At 45.8% G+C, this 19,577-nt stretch overlaps 1 protein-coding gene across 6 annotated transcripts in view; it reads right to left on the bottom strand.

The window, feature by feature from the left end:
* The window catches only part of CBLN4 (cerebellin 4 precursor), a 331,585-nt gene extending 314,867 nt beyond the window's left edge, over positions 1-16,718 (bottom strand). For 5 of the 6 annotated variants that reach the window (XR_014236152.1, XR_014236153.1, XR_014236154.1 and 2 more), the window contains exons 1-3: positions 15,460-16,718; positions 12,406-12,522; positions 10,341-10,476 (exon numbers count right to left, since the gene is read on the bottom strand). Coding sequence is in view for 3 of the 6 variants with exons in the window: in XM_082362736.1 (XP_082218862.1) it covers positions 10,341-10,476; positions 12,406-12,522; positions 15,460-15,750 (544 nt within the window). In the remaining 3 variants the exon portion in view is untranslated. Of the gene's footprint in view, positions 1-10,084; positions 10,477-12,405; positions 12,523-15,459 lie in introns of those variants that run through there. The other variant, XM_082362737.1, reaches the window with a different exon arrangement.
* Positions 16,719-19,577: the final 2,859 nt, after the last annotated feature.

Raw genomic sequence — 19,577 nt, 5'->3', positions numbered from 1 at the left:
CGAGGAGACATCAGGCAAACCCGAAGCGAGGGACATGCTACGGAATAAAACACCGGACTGTCGTTCTCAAAAGTGTGCCGGTCACAAGAGTCAGCCACAAACTGAGGCCATGTCCTGAACTGAAGGAGTCCGAAGGAACGTGACAACAGAATGCAACATATAACTTTGACCTAGAACCTTTCACTACAAGGGACACTGTTGGGGCAACTGGTGAAACTTGAACAGAATCTGAGAATTCTTAGCTGATTTCCTGATTTTTATGCTTGTACCATAGCTAGGTGGAAGAATTTCCTCTTTTGTAAGAAATACGTACTGAAGTATCTGTGGGTAAGGGGACACACCCTCCCTCAAATAGCTCAGGAAAAAAGAATTCAGTCCTGTATGTGCAAATTTTGTAAGTTTTTATTGCCTCAAAATAACCAAAAAATGCAAAGTTACACTCAAAAGAATGAAAATATGAAAGTTACAGACCGAAAAGATACAGTTTTTAAATTTTTTAAAATTTATTCTTATTGAGTTTCCAACATGGTTTCTAACATTACATAAGCTTCACATGTACATTATATTTCCACTTCTGTATGCCCTATAGCATGCTCACCGACAAAAATGTAGTTTCCATCACCATACAGTTGATCTCCTTTACCCATTTTACACAGTCCCTCCCTTCCCCTTTGGTAAACCACTACTCTGTTCTCTTTACCTACCCATTTGTTTCTGTTTGGTTTGGTATGTTCCTGTATTTGTTTGTTTGTTTTGCTTTTTCTATTCCACACATGAGTGAAATCATACAGTATTTAGAAGATATTTTCAAATCACATATCTGATAAGGGGTTAATGTCCAAAATATATAAAGAACTCGTACAACTCAACAACAAAAAAACAAACAACCCAATTAAAAAATGGGCAGAGGAGATGAATAGATTTTCCCAAAGAAGACAATGACTAATTTTGTTTGTAAAAAAAGGAATGCATTGTAAATCAACTCTTACTTCAATAAAAAAAAATAAAATTTAAAAAGTAAAATTAAAAAAAGGAATGCACACACAGACATGTGCATATGTGCGCATGAGCGCACGCACACACACACACACACACACAAGTCTACAATATTAACGGTGACTATCTCTGGGTGGCAAGATTGGGTCCAGAATTTTTGTTGCTGTTGCTTCTCTGAATCCTCTAAAATTCACTGCCAGGAATAGGCGTTCCTTTTGTGATGAGAAAGTGTTGCAAAACGAGTTGATTGGCTTGGTTGTTCTCAATGCTTTTCTGGGTTCTCCGAGCATCCTGAGTCTTCAGCCACAGCTTTGCAGAGCTCAAGGCTTCACACAGGCAGCAAAGTAGGACAGAGTAACCTGCAGGAGACAGCGGGACTCTGCCTGTCAAGAGGTTTGCCTAATTTCATCTGTTGCACAGAAGGGATCTCCAGAATCATGCCAGGAGAAGCCCCTGTGACACTCACCCTCACAGTCAGCAGCGCTGTATATTGCCAGCATTAACCACTGGCACCCCAGAGCAGCCTTCTCGGCTACCCTCAGAGCAATTTAAGGCCTGTACGTATTCAGCACGAGTTTCCACCGTGTAGGAAGCCAAGAGGTTGGGCGCTCTCTCTCGGGATCTCCATTCGATCTGTTCTCCGGGGCTGAAGGCTGGGAACTGTTAACAAGACGTCCCTCTTTCCTATCACTCACACCTGGAGACGTGCTGGGGAGAAAGGCGTCTGGCTGATCTCCCAAAGCTGCAGAACTAAGCAGCCCTCCCTGGTCCCCACACATCAGGAGCTACGTCAGCACCAAGAGGCTTTTGTTGACAGCACTGTGACAAGTTTTTAATGAATCCTATCTGGAATTTAGGGCAGATATTTTCATGAATTTTAAATAGAAAGATGGGTTAAAGTCCACTTCTTGTTTGGGACTGAATAATGGCAATATCTGCAAAGTCTCTCCAGGGCATCTCTAATATCTAGCTGATGATTATTGGAGTCACCGGGAGAAACTGAAACTCAGAACAGATTTGTGGGCTCCAATGCCCATCGTATGGGCCCCTGTAAGTCAGAGATGCTTGTGGAGTTGGCAGGGAGAATGAGAATGATCCTTCTTTTTCCACCGTACACACGGCAGCATCGTTCGCAATTTTTTTAAGCAAACACGCGTTGATTTGATAACTCAGAAAACATAAGGAGGAAAAAAATAAACCATCGTGAAAATTATTCCAACAGATTTGACTTTTCAGGTGGGAATTTAAAGGGCGACCTCACACTCTGAGACTCATCTATTTGGCTCCAACTTAGCGGCTGCATCGAAAAGACAACGGAGAGTGCAAGGATGGTCATTCCTAACCATAGTACCAGGAACAATCTTCTTCACATTAGCGCAGCACTTTATTGTCTGTAAAGCCTCAGTGTGCGTTTTTATTTAAATAATAAATAACAGGTAGTACCGAAACAACAGCATCAGAATCCCCTGTGATGCTGGTCAACAATGCAGATTTCCTGGGTCCTCCCCAAGGCTTATGGAACCAGAAATCCTGGGGACGGGGGACGATATTATAACATCTTAAACACGCATCCCAGGGGGTTCTTGTGCACAGGGAAGTTCAAGAACAACTGAAGAGCGTGTTGAACCCCTTCGTAGGCAAGGCAGATAGGACCACCCACTTGCCCAAGGTCACATGGGGGTGAAGCGGGGGATCCTTCACTCCACCCCACTTTCCAAGAACCTTCAAAGCCACAGGGCAGCACAACTGCTCATGAATATGCTGGAAGCAGGTCCTGGAAAGTCTCCCTAGCCCTACCGGCAGCTTCATCCAAGTGACGGAGACCGAACATCCGTTGGGGAAGACAAAGCTAATTCTCCCCAGCCTAGCATGAGCCAGATTCTCCCAGAAATTAGGTTCCCTTTGGACTGTGAGGAAGTCCTTTCGGATGCACCATAGGAACTGGTTTTGGAAAGGCAGCTTCTCCAAGGTGACTTAACCCCTCATCAGGTCGGTTCTGGGAGCCCAGACTCAGCAGGAAGACTAGATGGGTGTGCACATGGCAGGAAGCATGGCCGTGAGTCTCAAAGCTTAGGAATGCGTCAGGAGGTCGGGGACGCAGGTGCACAGTCACCTGAAACACGGCTGGGACCGCCTGCACCCGGCACGCAGCTGCTTGGGTGGTGACGAGCCAGTGACATGGGAGACTATTTGGATGAAGGGAAATTCTCCTGCTCACCCCTTCCCCTCCCCCGCCTTTCAAGCAGGCAGCTTGCCTTTTACTCATTTCCTCGAGAGAAATGTGCGGCAGAAAACAGATCACCTGTAAGACTTTCAGCACCTCAGCCATAATCAACTTGAACCCGTGACCGAGGAGGCTCTCCCCACCCGCAAGTCATCAGACCTCAGAACTACTATCCGGATCCGTGGCAGGAGGGGCTGGCGAAAAGAAAAACCCAGGAGAAATTTCCTACCAGCCAGTCCAAATGGGGGGGGGGGGGGCGGGGGGCGGTGGGGGGGACGGGGGGTCTTAGAGGCAAAAATACAGTTGAGCTACAGAAGATTTTTCAAGAATTGTCTTCCTCGGAAACATAAATGTATAGATTTACGTTCAACCTGCGAAGCTTTTCAGGAAGCCGTATTTACTGGTTCACAAGAAGCGGGCTGACTCTTAGGGAGAAAGTTTCCTTCACCTTCCAGCTCCAGGGTCAATGGGGACGTTTCACAGACTGAATCGGACCAGACACCTGAGCTCTAAACAGGTGAGTGTTGAAGGGCGCTTAACCATCTAACACAGACCCAGTAGGGCGCAGGCCTCATGCCCCATCTTCTCATAACCAAAGACATTCTTTAGAAACAAGACATGATAGGCAGGATTTAGGAAAGCAAGCCTCTCTCTTCTCTTCAGGCTACCACTAACCTTTGAGGCACTTTTGTGCAAAGTAGGAAAAGGAATTTTTTACTAAAGATACTTCCATCAGAAGGTTGTCGTAATATGCTTGTCAGAATACTGTTTACTGCTTTCTGCTAGAAAATTACAGAAATAAACAAATAATTCTATGATGTCTATGACAGACATGGCACACCCCTGGAATAGTGCAGTGTACAACCTTCACAACTGGACGTGGCAGCCCTGTATCATTCATCATTTTAACAAGGCTTGACCTTGAAAGAACATTATGGTGAAAGCAACAAGGAGGTCACTTACAGCAGGCTGCTGTTTCAAAATGCCCAGACTGTTGGGCTCAGTAAACACTAACACCACACTCTGCTTTCCAGATTGCAGGATTTCCACCCAGAAAGTGAAGCAGCATTCACAAAGAGGTTTGCAACTTGTAGGAATGGTAAAGTTTACAGAACATGGGGCACGCGGTAGGTGCACAGTAAGTGTGTGATTGTTTATTCAGTAAAAAATGGATGTGCCCAAACCCCAAGAGAAGGCTCCTGCCTTATTTCCTTCTTAACAAACTTGGCCTCTAACTCTCAGAAAATCATGGATGACTTTGTGATTCTTGCCAACCTCGACCATGGCACTGTGCCAACTTCTGGTAGTAAAGGAGGACCTGTTATTTTTTCTTTAGTTTTTAAACAACCAATTCAATCAGAGAAAAGGCAATCTTGCAAACTAGGACTTTTTAATGGCTCTTATAGATTCCACAGTCCCCTTTATGGATAGTTATAAAATATTGCAAAGTCCCAGCTCCCCAGAGACCAGCCCCAGGTGCTTCTGAAGTTGTTCCTAAATCTTGAAGCCTCCAGAGGCCTCCTGTCCTGAGGAGAGAGAGCTGGATGTGGCTTCCTTCCAAGCCCGGAAATAGCTTCCTTGAATTACTGAAATGTGGGCTGTTCCTCTCCCCCGAGAGAAGTTACCAGACTATTCCAGCAGCACTACGCCTCCAATCAGGCTAGCCAAGAAACGGAAGGGCAGAACCTAGCACATTTTCCAACAGTGCTCGTGGTTCATAAAGTCACGCTAATGAAGGGGAGCTGAAATCTCTGTTATGAAACAGCATCATTTTACCTGCAGAGAACTGGCCTCAACACTGAGGGAGGGAGGGAGGGAGGGAGAGAGGGGGAGAGAGGGAGAGAGGGAGAGAGGGGGAGAGAGGGAGAGAGGGAGAGAGGGAGAGAGAGAGAGAGAGAGAGAGAGAGAGAGAGAGGGAGAGAGGGAGAGAGGGAGAGAGGGAGAGAGGGAGAGAGGGAGAGAGGGAGAGAGGGAGAGAGGGAGAGAGGGAGAGAGGGAGAGAGGGGGAGAGAGAGAGAGAGAGAGAGAGAGAGAGAGAGAGAGAGAGAGAGAGAGAGAGAGAGAGAGAGAGAGAGAGAGAGAGAGAGAGAGAGAGAGAGAGAGAGAGAGAGAGAGAGAGAGGAGGAAAAACACACTTGAACAGAAACCAGGATTGATTTTACTCCTTTCCATTTGACTGTCATGTCAGAGAGCAGTGAAATTGTATCATTCGCTGAATTTGTTTTTATCCTTGTACATTACCTCGTTGACCAAATGCTTCTTATGCCTGGAGTTGCTCCGTTTTTTTATGTGGGGGGCAAAAAGCATGACACCTTTTCACTGAGTGTTACAAAAAAAAACGTTCACACTCAAAGTGAAAGCCAAGCTATTTTAAATGAAGCACTCATGACTGCATATGAGTTTCCAAATAGCAGAGGAACTGAGAAGAAAACAGCCGTACACAACTGACAAAGGAAGCTGGGTCCATTTGTGTAAACACGGAACACGATAGAACCCCCCTAACCCCATCCTGAGAGCGGAATCACGCGGGTTGGCCATTGTTGTTGGCTAAACAGGATAACTGTCCAGTCAAAACAGTGGGCTACAGAGTATAAAATAAAGAAAAACTTTTGTTGTATCACTCGGGGGCGGGGGGCTAGAGGTATTTTCTGACCTGAGTATTCAGTGGAGAGGCATTCCTTAAATTCCTTGGCCAGTGGTAACAGCCCTCTTTCCTGGGTGGTGACGCCCTAACCAGGAAGATAAAGCCTTATCCTTGCCGTGGGTCGGCCATTTCCACACCCACCAGAACCTGTTTCCAACTTAATGATCTTCAGCCTCACTGAATGCTTGGTCAATGTACTCCCCCGCCCCCAGAAATGGGCCCCAGGCCTGCTCTTGCTTGTTTAACTCCCTTCTCTCTGGAAGGCTAGGAAAGAAAACCACTGAATGCACAGGTCATTTTAAGCCATGTTTTCCTCCTGTCCTGAAGAAAAAAACGTAATGTGAAAATAGTCACTCAGCCTGCATTAATTTCCCTGCGTTTTCTTCCCGTTACTGATTGTACCTTGACATCCAAGCTGAAACGTGATAACACAACAAACCGAAACAAGCAAACAAAAAAAAAAAAAAAACCACAACAACAACAACAGAAAAAAACCAACAGGAGAGACACAAAGTCCATTTCTCTACCCTTAACTCTGAGCCACAACAGTTACTTGCCAGAGCTCCCCACCCTCCCAGGGAGCTAGCAAACTGATGCCTCTGAGGTTCTGTCAAAAATTCCAGTTCCTGGAAAGTCAGAGGGTCAAAATTTAGGCTCTCAAGGTAACTCCATGGGAAATAAAGACTTCCTTAGTTCAGTACCTATGACAATATATTTTCTCATTACAAATATCACCAATTGGACCTAAAAATTGTTGAGAAAGCCTTCTGCCCTTGAATGAATTTTAAACGTACTTTCTAGTCTACTGGAAATTGCTGGCATCATGGATCCTTCTGAATATATTCTCCCATTCTCATTCTCTCTCTCCCTCTCTCTCTCTCACACACACACACACACACAAACACACACACTTTATTAAGTTGAACAATGTCTTCTGAAGCCAAATGCCAAGTATACTTAGACAGAGACCCTACAATCCCTGGAGAAGGATCACTTCAGTCACAAAGAAAAGCAAGATGTAGCTACATCTTTATTTCAGAACGAATGTTGACAAAATAAGGACTGTCACTAAGGGTTTTCTTTCTTCACAGGACGCCACTTTCTGTGGGTGACCTACCTTCGTCTTCACACCAGGTCTCTCACGTCTTTCCTGGAGGTGAGGTCTTCCTGCAGCCCTTCCTCTGCACAAAATGGCCAACACTCCCTCCAGCCTTTTCTCATCACAGAGCGAGAGTCTCGTGCTTACCTGCATGAAGGTCTCGTGCTCACTGCCTTGGGCTCCCCGAGTTTAAAACAGGAAGGATCATGAGAGTACATGGACTCCGGGGTCACTGCAAAGAACACGCCCCGCCCCGGGACGTACTGAGGTAGTAAGAATCACCTGGGGGATTTGTTACACCTGGCGGAAGCCTAGCAGGTGATTCTGATGCAGGTGGTCTGTGGGTTTTACTTGAAGACAGAGCTTCGTAAACTGTACCCTGCCTGAGAACCATGGGGATGGGAGGGGCAGAAGATCTTGTTAAAGATATAGATTCTGACTCAGTAGGTCTGGGGTGAGTCTAAACCCCACCTGGGTTTCTAACAAGCCCCCATGATATGGACGCTACTGGTCCACAGACCACGCTTTGTGATGGGAGGTCTCGCCATTCAAAGTGTGATACCCAGGCCAGCAGCACTGACACCATCTGGGGGCTTGTTAAAAATGCACACGCTCGGGTCCCCTTCCAGACCTACTGCACTAGAATCTACATTTTATCAAGATTCCCCCCAGTGATTCTTACACATCTTCTTAGTTTGAGAAGATGACATAGGAGAACTTCAGGATCAAATTCACAGAGAAGTTGTTTTCCGAGAAAGGTCAGAGAAGACCAAAAGCCACAAAAAATATATATATATTTTTTTGATTCTATGCCATTTGAAACCCAGATTAAAGGTAGGCCTGTATTAGAGGGGACAGAGTAACCTATTTAGAAACCAACTTCTGAAACCCCACTTCCCTCCCTACCAAAGAAAACCACAAGAATTCAACTTGAGCTCCACAGCTCTGAATGTGAACAGCTCTCACATGCTATCACCTCTCCTTGTTTTCATTACTTCTCTCTGGTCATTAGGTCAACCAATTGGGGGACCAATGGATTACCATCGTTCTGGAGACAGATGGTTTGGATGGTAAATGTAGATTGGTAAAGCCCAGTACCCTCAGTCAGAAGGCCAAGTAGAACCATACTTTTCGACCTCTATTGCTCCTTATGAAGATTCTGGCTGTGTTTGCTGTCTAGGGAGGTCTAAAAAGGGCAGATGTAACCACTTCTATAAACTCAGTACCTAGCAAAGCATGTAACACATTATAAGGATAATTTAAGCAATATTGGTTGAAGCTGTTTATTCTAAGAATCAAAAAAGTAACTTGCTAAAAAAGTAAAAACCAAAAGAAGACATTCAGCTATCCAGGTTTCTAGAAACCAAAAAGAATGGGGAAAACAGCCTTAAGTCCAAAAAAAACAAAGAAAAGAAAGAATTAAAACAAAATTTTAACTAGATAATCAGGCTCTAACAGAATCTAGGATCAGCAGAAGCCCCCAAAAGCACTTGGAATCGGGGAGGTCCTATGTTTAAGCTCCTTATTTCCTTCAGTTTTGTTTTCTTGGAGCAGACAGTTTTCCCGTGATGAATGAATATTTTGACTTGGTGATTAATCACAGCTATACTGGAAGACCTGCCTGCATGTTTCCTCCCACAGAATCCTGCAACAGCTTCCTCGATGCCACAAACTGCAAAAGGGGGGCTCCCAAAATTGTTTTAATTGACAACCAACCAGGAAGTTGAGCATGGAAATCTCCACATGAGACATCTATAATTATAGTTCCTCCTAAAAAGAAATGGGCCATCTTCTGTTTGTCCTTTAATGTTGAGAAAAGGGCAGAATTTTTCCCCAAAGTCTTTAGTTTGAAAATATTGGTCTTTATATGCATCACCACTCATTCTTTCCCTGAGTCCTTCATGATGCTTTAGGGGAGCTTTTAAAACTTAACTTCCTAACAGTAAGTCCTTCTGAAAGGAGCGTTTCCTAAATTCATTGATCCTCTTTTGCCAAGCTCACTGGATCTGGACAAATTAAACATAGTAAAGATTTCCTATGCCAGTTCAGAGTACATTCTCTAAAAATTCAGAAAGCTTTTCTTAAACTCCAAGACAAAGAAATGAGAGAAAGGTAGGAAGGACAGGAGCGAGGAAGGGTTGGTGAGAGAGAGAGAATAAATCATGTAAAATATATATTTCCAAATCCGAAAGGACAAAACAATTCAACTAACATATATTAACTTTTATTCTATAACAGAGACATAAATAATTTTATGAATTCATATGACCTATACAAAGACAAAATAAGATATTGCACTAAGTTTAGCTTGGGCTATTTGGATTTCGTATTAACTAAACAGATAAATCTATACAATTTAAGGAGTTAAGGCAAAACCAGATGATACTTCAAACACAACAGGAGGTTTGAAAAATAGGTGTAATTAAAAACAAGGGCATCCCATCTCCAGTTAATAAAGTGGTCATGTCTAAGGGGAAAAAAAATCCCTTAGGTTCTTAAAAAGTGGTTATTATCAATCACGTTAATTAAAGTGAGAAATAAAGTGTAAGATTTCCCGTGGAGGAGAGCTGTTTAGCGGAGGTTTGACGATGGAGCACTTAGAATTCGGGTAAGCAACTTTTTCCTTGTTAGATTCATGATCTATTCTTCCTATTAGAAAATATAATTTGGAAAATATGACTCTTTCACATATATAATTAAAATACAACTATGAAGCATTTTTTTTAAAGGGAAGTCCTGATGGTGACCTCATAGAGTAAATTTGCAGACAAGCCATTACCCTATTTGTAGAGAAGACACAAAGCCAGCAGTTACCTTAAGAAAACCCAAAAAAACGAATTCCAAAGCAGTAAAAATAAGTGAAACCAGTATATCAACACAGCACACAATTCTTTGGCAGTATCACACAAATCGTTGATTGAAGTCAGAACTTTTATACAGTTCTCTAATTCTCAGACCCGGTTGCCGGTCTTTGAAAACTAACTAAATAAAATGCCACATCTGCAACGAATTCAGTTAATTCCAGGAAATTAAATTCAGAATAAACCTTGCAGACAGCTCTGAACTGTTACACTTAAGCATAGATGGGTATCAACTGCTGTGAGTCTCGATCCAAGTACACGGAAACGCACACGCACAAAAATAATCTGTGGAGCTCAGTACTGCTTCAGACAGGCCTAGCATCCTTACAGAGAATCCATATTCACCCATGAGAAACCAGGAAAAGACATCAATCCGATGATGAGGAAATGATCTTCCAGGAACTCAGGGGTGGGCCGCCCCTCACCTGGGTGAACATCGCGAAGAAATCAAATTCTATAGGGGGAACACCAGAAAGCCAGAGAACGTGGAATACTGCCAGCCTCCGACCAAGTTACCTTTCTCCAGTTTTAGGTAAACCTTATCCTCTTTATCCAGGTAGAGCAGGACCCCATTCGTGGCAGCCTCACGTGTAACGTCTTTATCCCCAGCGAAGGCAGATATTACTGGTTTTCCATTTAACATCAGGTTAACCTACAAGGAAAAAAAAAAAGCACTGAAAATCTCTCTCTAAAGTCAAAACAAATGAATGAATAAAACAAAACAGAAACAGACTCACAGTTACAGAGAACAAACTAGGGTTACCAGTGAGGGGAGGGAAGTGGGAGAGGAAGGTAGGGGTAGGGAATTAAGAAGTAAAAATCACTATGTATCAAATAAATAGGCTACAAGGATATATTGCACAGCACAGGGAAATACAGACATTATTTTATAATAGCTTTAAATGGAATATAATCTATAAAAATGTTGACTCACTATGTTGTACACCTGAAACTAATATTGTGGATGAAAGAAAGAAAAGAAAAGAGAAAGAAAGAAAGGAAGTCAAAGCATCTATGAGGGGCAGGGGGTAAAAAATAATGTCTAAAATGACCAACCTGGTAAAATAACTGATGTTCAGTAAATATATCCCTTTCCTTTCAGATTAGCAGATAGTGGTGGCTAGGCTTAGTATGATCTTACCGAGCTGATCTTTTTTAATTAAAAAAAATTTTTTTTTTAATTTCTCCCATAGAAATTTCCTTAAATGCTCACAGAAGAATACCATCCATGGAGAGCAACCTAGCCATGTGAAAACTGGCTTTCCTTCAGCACATAACTTAAGCCTACTATTGAATACTTTATTTACCTCTTGTATTCAGTAGCAAGATTTTGGCAATGACGTGAGCCTGTGGCTTCCCAGTACATTAGCAAAAAGAGCCCCAGTGCCCTTTGCTCTGAGAAACCCAGGTACAGCAAGGTTCTACTAACATCCTTGCAGGTTTACTGTACCGCTGAGACATGCAGAGTGCTAAAAATCAGTTGAAATTATGGAATATGTGTGTTGTGATTTCTTCATTTTCCCTGATAAGAAATGTGTATTAAAAATAATAATCACCACTACCACTGAAGATTTTAATGATGGATAATTACCACAGAATCAAATCTAATTTATTCCCTTCTCTCCATACTACAATTCTGATTATACTGTGTTAAACATTACAAAAATTTCTAAATGTTGGGGCTTGGGAAAAGCTTTTCCATGGAAGTAAATTTGTTTACTAAATATTCATTCCTTTTATGTTAAAAATAATATTGAATAAATTAAATCTGAGGCCTATCAATTTATCCATTCACTAGGATATGTAAAAGTAGTAGATGAGTGTGTAATCTATCATTCACATGGACATAGTATACAATACAAACATTGAACATATGATAAAAAGTTATCCTAGAATTCCATAGACATGTATTGGTGTTATTGGGTGCTGGCATATTAGAATACTATAGGAACTAGCTTCATCACTGTCCTTGAGTGTAAACTCAAGCCCGTTCCTTAGAAAGCACAACACAAAATACATTAACTGTGAAACTGCAATTGGTAAGAATCCACCAACATCAGAGTAACTGAGGATAAACTACTTAGAGGATAAGCACAGCACATCGTTTCTTTAAAAGTATATTGAATAACTGTTCCTTCATAGATTTATTCTCAGTCGTTAACTGTAGCTCATAATTTTAATGATGACAGCAAATTTGTTTTAATTATTTAGTAGTTACTTGTAAAGCTCTGATAGTCTTACTAGTTTTTTTCTTACAAATTCAGGTAATTTTTGCACATGCGTTAAAAGCAACCAAGATCTTATAAAGAGATTTGTGTCACTGAATTTTTACTAAGCAATATTTTTTAAGTGACATTGTTATTAAGGTAATAAGTTCAATTGCTTATGCTTCTTTATGCTTCTTGTCACATGCCTTAATAGATGTTATTGGAAATTAAGTGTTTTAAAAATAAACTACTATAAAGATGGTTGTTTATTTTTACAATGAAAACACATCTTTGGATAAATACTTAAATACATAACCCACTGCTGATAAACACTGTCGCTTGAGGGTACAGAGGGAACAGGTCGAAAGACATACCTGGATTGTTTGGCTCTGGTAGACTTTAATTACGTGAAAACTGAAACTGTAAATTCCTTTCCTTGGTGCTACAAAGACAGACTCCAGGGTGAAAAAATTACCCACATTTACTAGGATCTACAAATAAAAAGAATAAACAACAGTCAATTATTACAATATTCTCTTCTGTAAGTAAAATAAGTTTTCCTCCTTCCTTTTTCTTTTCCTTTCTTTTTTCTTTCTTTCTTAAGAAAGAAAACTAACTTTTAAAACCATAGAAAATAAAACATTGAGTTCTATTCCTTCTTTCTTTAGTGACTTGGAAAACAGATTTGTATATTGGAAGGTTCTTCTGTCTTTTAAATGGTATAAGAAAAAATAAAGTGACAGCTTTGTAGTCATGCCTCAATTCCAGCAAGGCCCAATGGCTCTGGAAACATCTAGAAACATGTGAGGGCTTATAAATATTAGCTTTACCTTGAGAGTCAAATAAAAGGCTTCTGCCACATATTTACGCGCCCACCCTCTACGAGCCTTCACAGTGTCCAGAGGTGACGTGTCCAAGCCAGCCAACTGGGATCCACGGGCTCTCTGCAGCCATTTCCGGACACACCACACAGAGGCCTGGACACTCCCTCCACCGTGTGACATAATCCATGACAATGAACAACAGTTGGTACACAGAGTAAGCTGAATGCCCAGCCCTCCTCTGAGGCTCCGCCAAACCTCTGCTAAGCCCCACGGCCATTTGTTTCATTCCTATGCCATCCAGGCCTGAATTAGAATATTTTGGCAATGACTCAGCCTTTGCAGGCTGCCAAAGGGTAGAGACTGTGAAACAGGTGGCCTTCTTGTGTTCCTCCCACTGTTATCCGTCATCCATTCCCTTATCAATCACCTGCTCTTCATTTAAAGTTCAAGGGGCAAAAACAAAGAGTGGAATAAAGCACTGGTTCCCAAGAAAACAACAGTGCATTCTGTATTCTGATTCTACTGGTTATGAAATTAGCTCTGAATTTCAATAAGTGACCTCATAAGCTAAATGTCACATAGGTATGACCCTTCCTGTGAAGAAGAGCAGGAGAATGTATGTGTGTGTGTATTGCAGGGGCGGAGGGCAGGATATAACTAGGGTTTCTTCCATTTCTCTCCAGGAAATAAACCTATAAGTGGCATTCAAAAAAATCAGATGTCCTTATAAAGATACATTTCCCCTATATCAATGGCAATCTGCTACTATCTCTTTTAAACACTACATTCATGCTAATATTAAGCCCTTTGCATAATTCCCTAAAGACATACTATTGCCTGTGAGCAGTGCACCAGAATTATAGTGATGGTCAGGTAGATGTACCAGGCTCAACCCCCAAATTAAAATGTATGTTTGTGTATCATTTTATTCTGAGGTTACACCTTTTTCCAAGTAAGCATCAGATTTCTTTCTCTGACCCGATGATCAATGGTCTTTCAACAACAAATCACAAGCTATGCAATAATTCCTAACAGAGATTTTACAAAGATTTGTTTAAGCACATTTAAAATAATCTGAGGTACTTAGCAGGGACTTCCTGAATCAGATACAAGTAGCATAATTCATTAGCAATAATGGAACGGGCTGATTAGTGTTGACTACACGTAAGGCTGGATGTTGACTCCACATTGTAATTAGAGCATCCAGGCACATCCAGATTTGTAACGAAATGTGTCTTGTTGTCTCTAAGATGCATGGGCACCCGAAACAGAAGAACAAACCCTTCTCCTCTTCTGACACAAAGGTCACTGAAAAGAATGCACTGTACAGAGGATTGTGCTATGTCCACAGCACTTAATTAATGCATTGACATACAAACCAGGGGTCCTGCTAGACTTCATTTCCATCAAGATGGAAAATAGTGCACCAAAACCCCAAAGGGGCTGCTTAGTTCTTTTTAAATGATGGCTATTCAATAGGAAGCCCCAGAGAGGCATTCTCTGTCTTTGGCCAGCTGGAGGGTATATTACTTAGGAACAATTAAGTAAGGAATAGAAATGTCACCTCATCCCTTCCCTGGCACGTCCTGCAGCACCACTTAACCTGTGCTCTTGCCCATGCGGCACACAACTGTGAACTACACATACGACTTTGGAATTTAAAAGACTCTGGGTGCTGTTGACGTTGAAATGATACCCCTGGAGTCTGATTTCAGTTTTAAGACGCCTTGCTAAGCTGATATCCTGGAGTTTCTCATCAGCCAAACCCCAGAGCTCCAGATCGCTAAAAAAAAAAAAAAACCCACAGCTTTCATCAGTTCCTCCCCCACCCCCTATCCTCAGCCCCCAAGTCTGTCTTTCCCCACTAATTTGCATGTCTCTGGAAGGACCGGAGCAGGGGAAGGGAGAACGGGTCCCCAGCGCTTCCCTACGGGAGCTCCGTGCAGCTGCCCGATTCCTTTTCCTCTCCTTCTCTCAACTTTTCTCCAAGTAGCAGAGAAGGGCTTTCCGCTACAGCGGTACCTGCAATGTATATGGGGATCCTGGCGGCGGAAAGGTGGGCGAGATGAGACCGGGGCCACAGCTTCCCACACTCTCCAACCACCCGCGAGATCTCTGCAGAGATCTCTTTGGAGAGCCCCCGGAGTTCTCTCTGGGGAGACGTTTCTCCACCCGGGAGAAACAAATCATTTATCCAGCATCAGAGAGAGTACTGTGCCCGAGAACGGCCTCAGCGGCTCCCGCAGAGGAGTCTGAGCCAGGGGGCCGAGCTCTGGCCAAGAGATGGCGAGGTCCAGGGACCAGGATCCTGCCAGCTCCTATGGACCTGTTGCTGTTAAACTTGTGCTGAGCTCTCGACGCCCGGCCCTACACGCCCGGCCTCTCTCCCACCACCCCAGCAGCTCGTCCGGAGGCCAAGAGGGAATGGGGGCGGGGTGGCGGCGGGAGAGACATCAGAAGTTTCAGACCAAGACCTTTGGGGAGGCGAGTGCCGAAACGATCCCCCAAATCGCAATCAGAGCAGCTGAACCCGGGCCTGAGCTGCCTGGACATCGCCCCTCCCGCCACCGGACTCCTGACACCCCGCGTCCCTCGGGGTCTGACCTGATCGAAGTAAATGATGCGCGTCTTGTTGCTCATCTCCGACGGCTCGTGGTTGGTGCTACGCACCGCCGAGAAGGCGACCTTGGAGTTCGCCGCCCGGACCGAGATCCCCAGAGGGGAGGAAGAGGAGCCCTTGGAGTCCGTGGCCGGGTTCGAGTCGCACACCACGAGGCACTTGCCTTCCAGCACGATGGGCTCCGTGTCGTTCTGCGCCCAGACGGGCAGCCCGGGCAGAGTGAGGGCCAGCAGCACAGCCGGCACCACGGACAGCGCCCGGCCCCCGGAGCCCATGGTGAGCCTCGTGGCCAGCCGGCGGGCGCTTCTGCTCGCCCGCGTCGCCTCCTACCCCGCGACCCCGGAGCTCGGCAAGATGCCCGTGGCTAGATCGACAGCGCTGCGGGAACGGCGGCGGCGGCGCGCACACTTCCAATCCTGTGGTTTGAAGTCAAAGTCTCCCCTCGCGCTCTCTCGCTGGCTCTGCTACCTTTGTCCTTTAAGGAGCTCATGCAGAACCCCCTATACCCCACCCTCCTCCGCCCAAGAATCAGCCCTGCCTGGGGCCCCTGCACCCACCCTTGTTCCTAGACATCTAAAAGTCACCAAACCCTCACATTCACACCTCAAAGAGGAAAATGATAAATTCTCACCCCAAACCCAAGCACCCCCGGGTGAACCACGAAGCAGGAAAAACGAAGGGGACTCAGAGAAGCCACGGGGACGGTGGATGCCGAGCGGTGCCGGTGTCGGTCCAGTACGTGTCTGGCTCGCGGCAGGGACGAATTACAGAAGCAGAAGGTGTTTCCCGGATTGGGAAGAACGCGAGGCTGTGTTCACGGCCAGGTCTCCGGCGACTCTCAATTTCGCTTAGTCAAAAATTCCCCAGAGCTTGGTGTCTCTCGGAAGTCGGCAGCTACGCATTGGCTAGCCGGGTCCCCAGCACGGAAAGCACGAATTCGCGGGATCAGTTCTCGGGTGCAGAGCGGCTCGGCCGGCGGGGTCCTCTCCTGCCTCGGCCGCACGCCCGGAGTCCCTGCGCACAACTTTCTCTGTCCTCGCGCAGCCGGGAGAGCGCGAGGCGGGCACACGCGCGCTATTTATAGGAGCGCACGTCCGGCTGGGGTTGGCTTCTGGCTCAACCCGCCGGCTCCCGGGAAAGGGGAAGAAGGAGTCCGGTGACCCCAGCTGAGCAGCTCCTGCCTGGCGCTTAACGCACCCCGGGGAAAGCGGGGCGCACAGCACTGCTGGCTGCCAAGGTCTGAGGCCACCCAGCCCCGGGGAGCGCGCAGCAGGGAGACTGTACCCAGGGAGAGGCGCCCACCGCCCTGCGCCTGCCCCAGCTCCGCGCCTGCTCGCTCCCTCCTCGGTCTGGGCCGGCGGAGGGGGCTGAGGCTCCCCTCGCCCCTCCCGAGCACCGGACTCCGCCGCCGAACGCCCTCCGAGCGGAGCGCGGCGCTGCCAGCCCCGGCTGCGAAGCTGGATGGGCGGCAGCGGCCTCGCGCGGCGCGCTGCTTGGCACCTGGGGACCCACGCCGCCGTCCCGACCGCGCCTGGCCCAGAGCCTGCCTCCCCAAGCCCTGGGGCCTGGCGAGCTCCAGGAGGCCTTGGGACGGACCAAAGCCGCTGGGGGCCGCTGGGAGGAGGTGCCTGAGGCCTTCCGCTCCGGGAAGAGGAGCCTCAAAAGCTTTAGGGCGCGCCTTCCCACCCACACCGCGAATCCACCCCAGGCAAGGCCAGAAAAAGAGAGAGGGAGTTAACTCAGCAAGGATCAGTCCTCCGGAACCTTCCCCCTAAAAAAAGCCAAGCCCCTCCTGAGAATGCCACACCTTTCTCCCTCTTGAAGTGCCCCGCCCTCCCCCCCCCCCCCGTGCCACCCCGTTGCCACCTTGGCCTCTGATTGGCAAGGTTTATCTTCCTCTTCCGCAGCCATCACTGGGAGGGAAAGGCTTGTCTCTGCGACGGGCTGCGTGAACTTGGCCAAGTCACCTACCGTTTCTGAGAGGGAGCGACTCCACTAATTAAGGTCCCATCCGCCCGCTGGTTCTATGATGCTTTGGGGTCAGGTCACTCCCTTCCCAAACTCCTTTTAGTGTCCCAGCTGCCAGAGGACAGGCCCCACATCTTTAATCAAAACAGCATCCCCATCAGCCATTCAGAGCTCCTAGAAATGTACTGACTAATTAGTCACTGAGGGGGTGTTTATTGAGCAGTGTCTCCCGGATAGATTGGCTTTCTAGTCTTTCCTGAAAGAAGAAGAGCCTCCTTAGCATGGATTCAAGTCCCTCCACAACAGAAGCCAGACCTGCATCTCCAGGCTTGTCCCCTCATAAGGCCCTTCCAGAGGGCTGGGTGTTGAGTCATAAGCATTGCACTGCAGCTCCAATTGTTAAAATAGTAAATACTCCTACTGGTTGGTATTTCCCTAGCCCTTAGCTCCCTATAATCTTGCAACTAAAGAGTTGGTGCCTGGAGCCAAAGGGGCCTCCAGATTCTCCTCCAATGGGGCATCAGTTCTGATTGGCAGGTGCTCCTGCTGTGCTATTTGTAACAATGTTGAATGTCACTAATCTAAGCTACAACCAAAAACAGTGAACTGGTGCCTTCTGAAAACGGCCACCATTTCCCCCACCCCAAGACTAGGGCAGCTTTTCACCTGAACCCTTGCTGCACTTTGTAGCTCTCTCCCGGCTTCTACCACAGTCTGCCTGGACAGCAGCTGAGATTTCTTCTCGTTTGATGCTGCCTTTGGAGGACAGGGGCTGGATCTAATTTGGTTCCCGGTTTGCGTAAGTAATTTGCCTTCCTTGTCCAAAACAGCTGTTTAGTAACTAAGACCTGGGCTGTTCAATTTCAGGCTGGAAGGAGTTTGAGAAAAAAGCTCTGCTGACTACAGAATTGTTAAATTGTCAATAAGCTGTCTTCCCTACCAACCCCAATATATTCTCTCTGTGTCCTTATCTTCTCTAGGCATTTTTCTTTCTGCAAGAACGCAGATTTAAAGAAACTTCTTCCCTCCCTCCTCTTTTCCTCTCCAAAAGTACTCATTTCCTAGCCCCCTAATCCAGCAGAGTGACCATATTAGGGACTCAGTAATTGATTGTGAAATGACTGGCTGCTCCAGATAGAATGTCAGTATCAGTCATTCACCTTATAGTATAAACTGGTTTAAATAAATCTCTCTTGGTAAAATTTAAATTCAGGCCTCCTGGGTAACTGGAGATGAAAGTCTTGGCTCCTTACTAAAAGGTGTTCCCCTATTCAGGGTGTTCTAAAGATGTGGAACACCACATTTTCTTTTGACTCCCACTGAGAGAAGCTATCCGATATTGTAAAGCACAGGGTCCTGTCTCCCTTTCCCACCATGGGTGGTTGAACAAGGATAGCCCCTGTATTCGAGGGCTGTTAATCCATTTGATGCCAGAGATCTGTGACTTATATATGTCCTGACTCAGCCAGATAAGGTGGAGCTGCTAGATTTTCTCTCTCTAGGATCTGAATGGGACACTGAGATGGCTTCCAGTAAGTACTGGGTCCTGCAGAGGAGAGGTCTATAGTCTCCTGAACTGGCCTTCTAAGGGCCATGTGCAAGTTTAAGCAGAGGAGCATGTTGGAAGAAATAGGAGGACTGACCACACTTGTAGACTGGGGCCGATTCTCTGCACTTCTGAGAAATGGAAGGGGTGAGGGAGTGAACAGTAAATCTCCAGCTTGTTAACTCCTACTCACGAGACATCCAGCAACCTTGAGTTTCTTGAGAGCCTCCTGCTTCCTTGTAATAAAACTGATTTCACTTGAGCTAGTTTTAGTAACCTACTGCTGTTCCTTGCCATCCAGAATCCTCGTTAGAACAATGTCCCAGAAATCATACCACATAAGCCCGTGCATCTCCTGCCAAAAGACATTAACAAATCCAATCCCCTGCCTGTGGGAAATGTTTTCCTAACATTCTGGGAACGGAAGCATCACCTGCTCCCCAGCCCTCCTCCGGCCCCAGCATCCCCAGGAGGAAAGAAACAAGATCAAGTCCAAGTTTCATTCCAGCCACAACACAGATCTCTCTCTCTCTCTCTCTCTCCCCGTCTCCCTCCCTCCCTCCCTTCCTTCCTCCTCCCTCCCTCTCT

The sequence above is a fragment of the Balaenoptera borealis genome (assembly GCF_965194805.1).
Source record: "Balaenoptera borealis genome assembly, chromosome: 16".
Taxonomy (NCBI): Eukaryota; Metazoa; Chordata; class Mammalia; order Artiodactyla; family Balaenopteridae; genus Balaenoptera; species Balaenoptera borealis.
The sequence above is the reverse complement of the archived record's forward strand: the minus strand, read 5'-3'. Positions and strand labels throughout refer to the sequence as shown.